General features: G+C 41.8%; 1 protein-coding gene across 2 annotated transcripts in view; it reads left to right on the top strand.

Moving 5' to 3' along the window:
* The window catches only part of LOC126279585 (leucine-rich repeat-containing protein 15), a 176,067-nt gene that overhangs the window by 76,450 nt on the left and 86,446 nt on the right, over positions 1 to 13,171 (top strand). For both annotated transcript variants that reach the window (XM_049979691.1, XM_049979690.1), the window contains exon 3: positions 6,361 to 6,783. In XM_049979691.1, the coding sequence (XP_049835648.1) occupies positions 6,361 to 6,783 (423 nt within the window). The remainder of the gene's footprint in view (positions 1 to 6,360; positions 6,784 to 13,171) is intronic.

Below are 13,171 nucleotides of genomic sequence, written 5' to 3'. Positions count from 1 at the left end.
ATGCCGACGTCGCAAGCTGAAGATGAACAGATAGAGGAAGTGTATGAGGATATTGAAAGGGTAATGCAGTATGTAAAGGGGGACGAAAATCTAATGGTCATGGGCGACTGGAATGCAGTTGTAGGGGAAAGAGTAGAAGAAAAGGTTACTGGAGCATATGGGCTTGGCACAAGGAATGAAAGAGGAGAAAGACTAATTGAGTTCTGTAACAAGTTTCAGCTAGTAATAGCGAATACCTTGTTCAAGAATCACAAGAGGAGGAGGTATACTTGGAAAAGGCCGGGAGATACGGGAAGATTTCAATTAGATTACATCATGGTCAGACAGAGATTCCGAAATCAGATACTGGATTGTAAGGCGTACCCAGGAGCAGATATAGACTCAGATCACAATATAGTAGTGATGAAGAGTAGGCTGAAGTTCAAGACATTAGTGAGGAAGAATCAATACCCAAAGAAGTGGGATACGGAAGTACTAAGGAATGACGAGATACGTTTGAAGTTCTCTAACGCTATAGATACAGCAATAAGGAATAGCGTAGTAGGCATTACAGTTGAAGAGGAATGGACATCTCTAAAAAGGGTCATCACAGAAGTTGGGAAGGAAAACATAGGTACAAAGAAGGTAGCTGCGAAGAAACCATGGGTAACAGAAGAAATACTTCAGTTGATTGATGAAAGGAGGAAGTACAAACACGTTCCGGGCAAATCAGGAATACATATATACAAGTCGCTGAGGAATGAAATAAATAGGAAGTGCAGGGAAGCTAAGACGAAATGGCTGCAGGAAAAATGTGAAGACATCGAAAAAGATATGATTGTCGGAAGGACAGACTCAGCATACAGGAAATTCAAAACAACCTTTGGTGACATTAAAAGCAACGGTTGTAACATTAAGAGTGCAACGGCGATTCCACTGTTAAAAGCAGAGGAGAGAGCAGATAGGTGGAAAGAATACATTGAAAGCCTCTATGAGGGTGAAGATTTGTCTGATGTGATAGAAGAAGAAACAGGAGTCGATTTAGAAGAGATTGGGGATCCAGTATTAGAATCGGAATTTAAAAGAGCTTTGGAGGACTTACTGTCAAATAAGGCAGAAGGGATAGATAACATTCCATCAGAATCTCTAAAATCATTGGGGGAAGTGGCAACAAAACGACTATTCACGTTGGTGTGTAGAATGTATGAGTCTGGCGACATACCATCTGACTTTCGTAAAAGCATCATCCACACAATTCCGAAGACGGCAAGAGCTGACAAGTGCGAGAATTATCGCACAATCAGCTTAACAGCTCATGCATCGAATCTGCTTACAGGAATAATATACAGAAGAATGGAAAAGAAAATTGAGAATGCGCTAGGTGACGATCAGTTTGGCTTTAGGAAAAGTAAAGGCACGAGAGAGGCAATTCTGACGTTACGGCTAATAATAGGAGGAAAGCCCAAGAAAAATCAAGACACGTTCATAGGGTTTGTCGACCTGGAAAAAGCGTTCGACAATATAAATTGGTGCTAGTTGTTCGAGATTTTGAAAAAGTAGGGGTAAGCTATAGGGAGAGACGGGTCATATACAATATGTACAACAACCAAGAGGGAATAATAAGAGTAGATGATCAAGAACGAAGTGCTCGTATTAAGAAGGGTGTAAGACAAGGCTGTATGTGGCCTTTCGCCCGTACTCTTCAATCTGTACATCGAGGAAGCAATGATGGAAATAAAAGAAAGGTTCAGGAGTGGAATTAAAATACAAGGTGAAAGGATATCAATGATACGATTCGCTGATGACATTGCTATCCTGAGTGAAAGTGAAGAAGAATTAAATGATCTGCTGAACGGAATGAACAGTCTAATGAGTACACAGTATGGTTTGAGAGTAAATCGGAGAAAAACAAAGGTAATGAGAAGTAGTAGAAATGAGAACAGCGAGAAACTTAACATCTGGATTAACGGTCACGAAGTCAATGAAGTTAAGGAATTCTGCTACCTAGGAAGTAAAATAACCAATGACGGACGGAGCAAGGAGGACATCAAAAGCAGACTCGCTATGGCAAAAAAGGCATTTCTGGCCAAGAAGTCTACTAATATCAAATACCGGCCTTAATTTGAGGAAGAAATTTCTGAGGATGTACGTCTGGAGTACAGCGTTGTATGGTAGTGAAATATGGACTGTGGGAAAACCGGAAGAGAAAAGAATCGAAGCATTTGAGATGTGGTGCTATAGACGAATGTTGAAAATTAGGTGGACTGATAAGGTAAGGAATGAGGAGGTTCTACGCAGAATCGGAGAGGAAAGGAATATGTGGAAAACACTGATAAGGAGAAGGGACAGGATGATAGGACATCTGCTAAGACTTGAGGGAATGACTTCCATGGTACTAGAGGGGGCTGTAGAGGGGAAAAACTGTAGAGGAAGACAAAGATTGGAATACGTCAAGCAAATAATTGAGGACGTAGGTTGCAAGTGCTACTCTGAGATGAAGAAGTTAGCACAGGAAAGGAATTCGTGGCGGGCCGCATCAAAGCAGTCGGTAGACTGATGACAAAAAAAAAAAAAAAAAAGTTCCAGGGGGACCTAATTTTCAACATTCTTCTGTAGCACCACAACGCAAATGATTCGATGCTCTCCTTATCCGGTTTGTCCATGCGGTGCTCCACAGATACATTCTCAGAAATTTCTTTTCAAATTAAGATCCGTTTTTGATACTACTAGACTTCTCTTGTTCAGCAAGACCCTTTTGGCCAGTGCTAGTCTGCTTTTTATGTCCTGCTTGCTCCGTCCGTCATTGGATATTTTGCTGCCTAGATAGCAGAATTCCTTGACTTCGTCTATTTCGAGATCCCTAATTCTGATGTTAAGTTCCTCACTGTTCTCATTTCAGCTACTTCTTGATTACTTTTCTCTTTCTTCGATTTACTCTCAGTCTGTATTGTGAACCCTTAGACCATTCCATTCAACAGATCCTATAATTCTTCTTCACTTTCATTAAGGTTAGCAATGTCGTCTGCGAATCTTATCGTTGATATTCTTTCACCCTGAATTTTAATACCGCTCTTGAAAGTTTCCCTCATATTCGTCATTACTTCTTTGATGTATAGATTGGACAGTAGGGGTAAAAGACTACATCGCTGTCATACACACTTTTTAATCCGAGCACACTATGCTTGACCTCCCACTCTTCTACATCTACAAGCCTACTTTGCAAATCACATTAAGAGCCTGGCAGAGGGTTCACAATTCTCTATTGTTCCAATCTCGTTTAGCGCACGGAATGAACGAACACCTATACCTATCCGTACGAGTTCTGATTTCAATCATTTTATCATAGAGATCGTTTCTCCCTATGTAGGTCGATGTCAACAAAATATTTTCGCATTCGGAGGAGAAAGTTGGTGATTCGAACTTCGTGAGAAGATTGCTCTGCAACGAAAAACGCCTTTGTTTTAATGACGTCCATCCCAAATCCTACATCATTTCAGTGACACTCTCTCCCCTATTTCGCGATAATACAAAACGTGCTGCCCTACTTTGAACTTTTTCGATGTACTTCGTCAATCTTATTTGATAAGGATCCCACATCGCGCAGCAGTATTCTAAAAGAGGACGGACAAAGGTACTGTAGGCAGTCTCCTTAGTAGATCTGTTACATTTTGTAAGTGTCCTACCAGTAAAACGCAGTCTTTGGTTAGCCTTCCCCACAACATTTTCTGTGTCCCTTCCAGTTTAAGTTGTTCATAATTGTAATTCCTAGGTATTTAGTTGAATTTACGACCTTTAGATATCTCTGATTTATTTTGTAACCGAAGTTTAATGGATTCCTTTTAGCACTCATGTGGATGACGTCTCACTTTTCGTTATTTGTTCTATTATAAAATGCGGCCTCAGAGGAAGGACATACAGGTCACACTCCTCAGCTGCCATATGGTACTGCCAATGGGCACACCTGTACAAATCGTAATGGGATCTACGACTCCCTCAAATTCTGTATAATGAAGGAACTAAACAAAGTATTAAGTAAAACTAAAACAAAACATTTGGCTTGGTAGTTCAGGCGTAGGTAAAGCATTTGACCGAATTGACCAAGCATTCTTGGCTGTACCAGATCATGTGACACACAGACTGCTTTATCGAAGCGAAGTGGTGATGTTCCTGCTTCGATAAGCATTAGCCTCTTGTTATGAGGCCTGTGTCATAGACCGATTGCGATGACGCTCAGTACTGTCACATTCCGATGCACGGCATACATGAACCACTTGACGCTGGCCCTCCATGGTGGTGCTGCATTGAGAATAGTCATGGAATGGATCACGACCTCCGGGGCAGCCTCAAATAGCCGCACCAAAGTCGGAAAGTCAGTCGCCATGTGTATCGGGATGGGATTGGCACCTGACAATATCACCCTCAAAATGGTTCAAATGACTCTGAGCACTATGGGACTCAATTTCTGAGGTCATCAGTCCCCTAGAACATAGAACTACTTAAACCTAACTAACCTAAGGACATCACACACATCCATGCCCGAGGCAGGATTCGAACCTGCGACCGTAGCGGTCATAGTGTTCCAGGCTGTAGCGCCTAGAACCGCTCGGTCACTCCGATCGGCTGTATCGCCCTCTTACATGTCAGTGACCAGATGAGATGCTTGGGTTTAGACTTTCTGAACAGTATATTCCATAAGACAAGCCACAGTTATAGGCTGCTACTGCACCAAATTAAAGTAGGATAGCAGATCACTGTCTGCAGACTCTGAACATCCTCCAGAGGGCAAAGTATGCCAAAGTCTACCAAGCGTCACCCACACTGCTCATCACACAGGCAATTCCAATTACGGTCTTAATAGCCCAAAGCATAATGGCGACTGTCAGCCACTTCTTTGGCACAGGGCTAGTAAACGTTTATGACAGAGTGGTGACTCTTTTTGTTAGTTGACGGTTATGGCATCTTTGCCCCGCCAACTTCACAGGCTTGCTGTTGGAAACACTAGTGCCAGCTCTCCTTGAGCCCCAGTGTTGTTACAATACATTCCAGCATCATTGGCCTGCTCAGGGCTTTCCTATTTGGAACTCAGTTACGCACACACGATGCCTTCGTGGGTCCACCCTTGACGATGGTGAAGAAGAGTTACTGCGCCCTTCAGCAGAGGTGGCAATTTAATTTGGTGGAAATTAAGTACCCCAGCACGTGACGGCGTGTCATGTGGCAGACAGTGCACACTATGCTGGACTCTGATGTCCATTCTACTTGCTATAAGACAGTCAGTGGGAAACATATCACAAAGGAACATCTACATAAAATCTGCATAGCACAGTCCCTCAACTTGCAAGAAATATAATGTGGCTGACACAGACAAACACTGTCTTTGTTGCAGAAAGGCCACAGTGTTTTGGTATTTCATCAAACAAATGTTCTGCAGCACGTAACACTGACACTCGTCACTGCTCAAGCTCTTCTTCTTCAGGGCGAGATGTACTATCCGAGGACCAAGACCAATGTTATCATGTGGACCTGAGGTCATTCGGTCCTTACTTATTCAGTGATGGTCCAAAGGATATACTTGATTTTTGGAATCACCTGCAGGAACGGCATTACGCGATAGTTAGGAACCCCTATATATCTACAATATTTTTCAAGCTACTTCTGGAGCGCTCTACGCACGTTGCCGTGCAGCTGGATCATCCATGACGGGAGACGATGAATATATTACAATACAGATGACTTTAGAATGAACAACAGTGAGGCTAGGATGATCTGGCAATTCAAAGGCCCTATTTGTAACTACTAATGAAGTGAATGTTTATTTTCTTTCGATCTGAAGACAGTACTCCTTTCTCCTTTTTTTCTTCGTGGCGTGACGTGAGGTCGTACATAATGACTGAAAAAAACCTGCTTCTGGAAAACGTTTAGTTTGTTCTTTTCTTCCCAAAACCCTCTTCCCCTCCTTCTTCCCTTCAGTGCGAAATGGAGACCGTGACCAGACCTTGAGAGACGACCACTGCCCATTCTGACTCCCGCCCCAATCCTTTAAGAAGGACCTTATGGGAAAGTTTTGCTTTAGTTACACAACAAAAAGTGGCTAAGTGCTCAAAAACAAATTAGAAGGTCTTGGGTTCAAGCCGTGTCCAGTACTAGGATTTTAACTCTCATTTATCACTTCTTTCATCTCTGGCAATGGTTGTCGGTGTGAAGGAAGTTGAGTTACACAGCTGTTCAGAATCCATGTTTAAGTCTACACCCTCTACAACCAGCTGGGTAAGTGAGTTCAGAGGAAGGCAACAGTATACCGCCCACAACAGGACCGTGCCTAGTAAAGCTCTGTGGAGTTCGAAAAATCTTCGGACTGATGACTGCTTTTCTTGTTATCAGGTTACGTACCTTGACCTGTCGAAGAACAACATCTTGACGGTGGACCCGGCGAAGCTGTCAGGCCTGACGCGCCTGACGCGGCTGGACCTGTCTGGCAACTACATCTCGCTGCTGAGTGCGGCCGCCTTCTCGGCGTTGGTGTCGCTGGAAGAGCTGGACCTGAGCGGCAACCGCATCTCGCGGCTGGCGCACGTGGCGGCCGACTCGCTGCTGGCCAATTTGACGAGGCTGGGCCGGCTGTCGCTGGCGGGCAACCAGCTGCGCGAGCTGCAGGAGCTGGACGGGGGACTAGTGCTGGCCAGCCCCTCGCTGCGGGAGCTCGACCTCAGCCGCTGCCAGCTGCAGAAGATCGACCACCGCGCCACGCTGGCGCGCCTGCCGCGCCTCCAGGTCCTCAACGTCTCCGACAACCCCATCAAGTGGGTACGTCTCCCCTGTAGTAGCTATGGTCACTTTCCCGTTTTCCACTTTTGTTTCACATACCGGCTGATCAAAAAGCCAGTATAAATTTGGAAACTTAATAAACCACTGAATAATGTAGACAGAGAGGTACAAATTGACACACATGCTTGAAATGACTTAGGGTTCCATTAGAACCAAAAAAAAGTATTGCAAGACGCGTGAAAGATCTCTTGCGCGCGTCGTTTGGTGATGATCGTGTGCTCAGCCGCCACTTTCGTCATGCTTGGCCTCCCAGGTCTCCAGACCTCAGTCTGTGTGATTATTGGCTTTCGGATTATCTGAAGTCGCAAGTGTATCGTGATCGACCGACATCGGTAGGGATGCTGAAAGACAACATCCGACGCCAATGCTCATCATAACTCCGGACATGCTTCACAGTGCTGTTCACAATATTATTCCTCGACTACAGCTATTGTTGAGCATTTCCTGTAAAGAACATCATCTTTGCTTTCTCTTACTTTGTTATGCTAATTATTGCTATTCTGATTAGATAAAGCGCCATCTGTCGGACATTTTTTGAACTTTTGTATTTTTTTGGTTCTATTAAAATCCCATGTCATTCCAAGCATGTCTGTCATTTCGTACCTCTCTATCTACATTATTCCGTGATTTATTCAGTTTTCAAATTTATACTGACTTTTTGATCACCCGGCATTTGCTCTTTTCGTATCCTCCTCTTCCACCTTTTCTTCATCCTACTGCTCCTCTTTATCCTCCTTCTTCTCCTCAACTTCTTTTTCCTCCACTTACTCTCGCCTTCATTTTCCTGTTTTGATTATTTTGAATCGACAGAATATATCTCATCTCTTGTTACGTGCCTTGTACCCAATCCATTCCATAGCTTAGCTAGCAGTCACCGAGTGTGAGAGTGCCACAGTGGAGCTGGGTTCGGATTGTGAGGATGACGTTCGTTTTAGAGCGCGCTATCTGGATATCAATGGACGCATCTCACGGTTTGTGCAATTTATGTTCTCATGAGTGAAAGTGTCGCCCCAATTCAAAAGATGTCTGGGAAGTCTTATGGGACTTAGCTGATAAGGCCATCAGTCCCTAAGCTTACACACTACTTAACCTAAATTATCCTAAGGACAAACACACACACCCATGTGTGAGGGAGGAGTCGAACATCTGCCACGACCAGCCGCACAGTCCACGACTGCAGTGCCACAGACTGCTCGGCTAATAGCGCGCGGCTGTCGTCCCAATTCCCCAGGAACATTTATTAACACATATCTTCAGACTGTCTGGCTATTTCGACACATGTGTGTGGTTCGTATTGTTATTTACGATAAACTCCCTGTTATGTGGGTAAAGTGAAAGTAAGGACCAAGCAATTCACCCAGGGGTTTCTGAATTCTTCTCCCCAATACTAAAGATACAAGTCTTAACAGTTTACAAATTTTAAAAGGCATTTACACCACGGTATTTGTCAGCTGGGATGGTGAATAGGTGTCCAGCCAAACAGATGATTGCTCATATGCCAGCACATGAAAATCATTTAGTTAAAACATACAGGAAACTGGATTCCACAAGTTTCACATACTGCTGGATCATCCCGCCAAATGATAGTGAGAACCACTGCCTTCCACAAGCATAGTTCTCCTTGCTTCCTGCCTCCCCTACACAAGAACTCTAGGCCTACGATTGGAAGTGCAGTGATAGATCCTGTATTTGCCGTAGACGAGACAGTATTCATTGGAGAAGGTAGTACTTGAATTACCTTACGAAACGCTCGTACATTCCCTCGTGATTTCACCCAACGCAACGAATATAAGCAGCTTCCATTGGCTAGACAGCAATCAAAGCGATCTCTCGCTGCTTATGAACGTCAAATAACTCATCACCTGCACAGGAACAGGTTCAGAAAACGCAATTACAACAGACGCCGGTTTTATAGTCCCAAAGAGCCTAGTGGAATACCCTAGGAATTGTTGAGGAATAATACGTTACAAAATTGCCTTACGCTGTCCATCACTCAGCCTTAGTATGAGGCAGAAAGGAGCTATAAAACACTTATAGAGAGTGTAAAGAACCTAATACATAATTAAATTAACTAAACACACAAATTTAAATCACATCTACTCCATATAATAATTTCTGAATGTGCAGTACTTACTTATGTGTGTGTGTGTGTGTGTGTGTGTGTGTGTGTGTGTGTGTGCACGCGCACTTCAAAGAGAGGGATAGGGATCATAGACAAAGCAAGATCGAGGGAGAGAGAGAAATGGGAAACATTTAATTATGGATTTTTGTGTGAAGAAAAATTTAAACTTATTTACGATTAACGTAAACGTATCATATAATGATCATCATGTTGCCAAGTTTTTCACTGAGAAAGTGTATTGTAAACTAATTCGTTCTACTTCATAGTCAGAGATCGCCTTTATGCTCCACGAAACATGCAAATAAACTAACTACACTATGTAAGAGCTTAGAGTCTCGTGGCGGTTCCACTGAATAAACTTGTCTCTGATTTCCAGCTGCGTCAAGTGATTTAAATGCCGCGAGCTTGCGCCCAAACACTCTCTGGCCTTTGCCAAGTGGAATGACTTCTGATGCACTGCACTGAACTATGTTCATTCTCTTCGATGGACCTCTGGGCTTTCCCCGTCTCACTGCATGTCTGAAAATTGGTTTTTGCGATAGCGGATTTATGGATCTGGATGTAGGTTTCAGGGAATTGTCTGCTGAGAATAGAAGGTTATTGTGAGATCGATTGTTTGATGACCAAACGCCAGGAATAACTGAAGAACTGGAGGGAATGTGGCCCAGGTCTACTGCTCAATTTTGATTTCTATCTTGACATCGCTCCCTATCAGACGCAAATTGTCTGCGGCGCCATTGCACCAGTCGTCCGTAGAGATGGACCGGGACCGTAAGCCGAGTTTTCTTATCTTCTCATCGATATCTCGCCACTCCTGTATTGTCACGGCGACCGGCTGACGCATGTCTGGGTGACAGCATCGCAGACTTCCCACTCTTCTTCGGCTCTCTCGACCTCGTCTGTCATCTCCGGCATCTCACAAGGGAACCTTCCCATCGCACCCTCCTCACATTTAGTTATAAGTTAGCACTGTGGATAGACCTTGAAAAACTGAACACAGATCATGCGAGAAAACAGGAAGAAGTTGTGTGGAACTACGAAAAAATAGGCAAAATATGCAAACTGAGTAGTTCGTGCTGTGGGGCGGCGAAGAAGTTGTCGAATGAGTTGTTTGAATGTTCATTTCACGTAACAGACTATTGCCGATGCAACATATGTGGGACGGCGAAGAAGTCGTTGTTTAATGTTGAATGAAAGTTGAACATTGCCACCTTAAATCACGCGAGCCTGGCAACTAATTTGGTGGCCAGTCAGAAAGCGAAGGGAAACTTACTGACCTTAGTTCCCAGTCTGCACGGCCACATTCCTGTACAGCCCAGCTAAACGAAAAATATCCATAGTTCTTCACGGGATTAGGGCTGCTTCAATAAAATTTAAAGTTCCAAACTAGATTTTATTATCTTAAAGGCTCACACAAATTACTCGAAACTTCTGAAAATGCCAAAGACATTAAATATTGTTAATTCAGCCAATCGTTTAATAGTTCAGAGGCGACTTCTACAGCAAGTTCCTCCCGAATAGTTCATTACTCTAACTAACGGTGCTCTATTAATAGTTCGCAATAATGTTAAAAAAAAAGATTAATGCTCGCCTTAAAAGTGGAGTTAGTCACCACTTGCCACGCGGAATTATACTTCACACGGACGGCACAATAACAGTTTGTTACCGAAGTCTAAACGATCCAGGACGGTGTACAGTCCTCGCGATTTTCAATGTCCGTTTACATTGCTAAGTACGCGCATGTCACAGCCCGCTATGACGTCACCCGAGGCGAGGCGCGATCGGACGTTAAGCTCGCGTGGGCTAGGCGTTGGTCTAATGCGGAGTGAGCTTCCTACTGCCTCTGCCGCTCTTTTTATATAGCTCCGGCGCGTACCGCCAAGAGAGCATCTGTTCTTTCCGTTCCTATGCAGATGCCTGTAGCCTCCAAATGATCGCTATCTCAGGCACATAATCTTAAATATCACATTTAATAATAGCTTTACAAACTTCTCAATTTTTGTATACATACATCTGAGCAGTACAGAAGCACGTAGAAAATCTCAGCCCGCTAAAATTAAAACTTTACTCTCTAGAATTTTTACAATGGAACTAACGGTAGATTGTTACCTCTGAACCATAGCTTTATCAAGACTTGTATCAGCTGTTAATTATGCTACAAGACTAAAACTTGGTGTAGCTTTGTTAATTGTCCTATCTGATCATTGGTCTTAAAGAATTTGTTTTATCATTAAAATTTAAAGTACTTAATCTATAATGCTTATGTACATTTTACTCACAAAAGTAGTTTTTACTAAATTACTAAAAAACTAGAAGAGGTAACTGATTGTGGTATTTCCATTATTATTATTAGGGTGAACTGAAGCATCCTACCAATTTTCAATATTGTAGCTCTATTATTTCGCGCCTCTGATTTTTCCGAAAAACGCGGATTCTGGAGTCAATTTTAGTTTTATGGTTTTGGAAACCAGCACCACTCATTAATGACTTCTTACTGCACCTTCTCACCAAATTTTGGCTTCCTAGCGTCATTATTTAGCGCCTCCTATTTTTCTTTCAAAACGTGAATTTTACGTAAACTACTAATTTTATAACATTAAGATTTGTTACCTGAAACATTATTACATAGAACTATACTTTAACAAAGTTTTACACACAAATCTTAATTTTTACTTTTATGTTAAATGTGGTGCAATACTATATGCAGGCGCATTACGATGACGTGACGCTACTAGCAGTGAACTAGGGTAAGTCCCGTGCACTCGCTCGCCTCTGTATCTTATACATGATACAGCGCTTGCTTTGCTTCATCACCCCCTTTTTAATTTTCGTGAAAATCTATTTTTGAACAAAATTAAATTTCTAAAAGAACAAACAAGCGATGGATTACTTTAGTATACCTCTTTCAACTTAAGTTGCTTCTTCTTAGGAAATTCCTTATTACTACATACACAAAATAACCATACTCATATACACATAGAAAACCTAGTACAGAAGACATTCACAAATTATTTACATACATTTACATGGAAATATAAATTTTTCAATGGTTACAAAATAGTTATTTTTTTTTTTTTTAAATCAGTCTCTTCCTGAAAAAGAAAATACACACGACTTTTATCACTGCAACGCACTCACATTTTTCTTTTACTATAATACTCGGCACTGTGGTGGGTGTCCTATTGTAACACTCATTTAATTTCACTGATTGACAAAATTGTGGGAGGAAATTGTTTTCACTGTGGTTTGCGTCTCTACTTCCAATCTCCCTACCGCTTGTTGTCAGTCATTCATGCAGCCTGCATGTCCCTGAGAAACAGACAATACAGTCTAAGTTTCTGTTTTCAACTTATATCTAAGGTAGGACAAAGTACATTTTATAGTTTATATTCTGGCACTATTTTACTAATTGTGAAGTTGTCAGAAAGACATTTAGCACTAAGTCGTATCTGATACAATAGCTCCTACTTTCTTCTTTCATAAATAATCTTTTAGGTTCCTAAATAGTGAAAATTCTTTTAGCAAATTAATATATTAAGATCTTGCTTCAACTTAGAAAATTGAGTAACCTTTTAGTTTTAATGTACTCTGGCTTAATTATCGTATGGATTAGTTCATCAAAGAAGTCATTTGCTGACCAGCACTTTGCTTTATTGTATCAATTACTAAAGAAATTAGTTATTTTCAGTATACCGATTCCAAATTTCTGCATTTTCCAATATTTGTGTGTTTCTGTTGTCTGTTTAACTATTTATTTGCCTCAAGCAAGATTTAGCGTTTTTCACCATTTCACGAGACGTGAGGGAATTATTCTTTAATCCTACATCATTTACTTCAATTTACTTACTTCACTTCTTCACCTTATTCATTTTCTCCCTTTTCTTCCAGATTCAAAAATACTTCATTTCTCCACTTCTTTCTCCCTTTTCCTTTTGTCAGCCTATTGACGTCCTGTTTCTATATATTTGGTGCGATCCTCACACCACTTCCACACATCTCCATTTATTTAATTCTAAAACGCCATTGCTTGCCTCTATGAGCATTACCTTCTTACGCTGTTTTCCTTCAGACAACCTTATTTCTAGCAACATACTACCTTCTGCATAATCTCATGGATTATTCATATTCATACCGTACTTCGTATACTGCAAAGTGTCTCTCTTAGTTGTAGTTTCTAACCCTTTACAATTACATGAAATATTTTAATTTATTTATTTTAGCCATGTTTGCCTCTTATTGGTACTC

The sequence above is a fragment of the Schistocerca gregaria genome, chromosome 1 (assembly GCF_023897955.1).
Source record: "Schistocerca gregaria isolate iqSchGreg1 chromosome 1, iqSchGreg1.2, whole genome shotgun sequence".
Taxonomy (NCBI): domain Eukaryota; kingdom Metazoa; phylum Arthropoda; class Insecta; order Orthoptera; family Acrididae; genus Schistocerca; species Schistocerca gregaria.
Note: the sequence above shows the minus strand (reverse complement) of the source record. Positions and strands in the feature narration are given on the sequence as shown.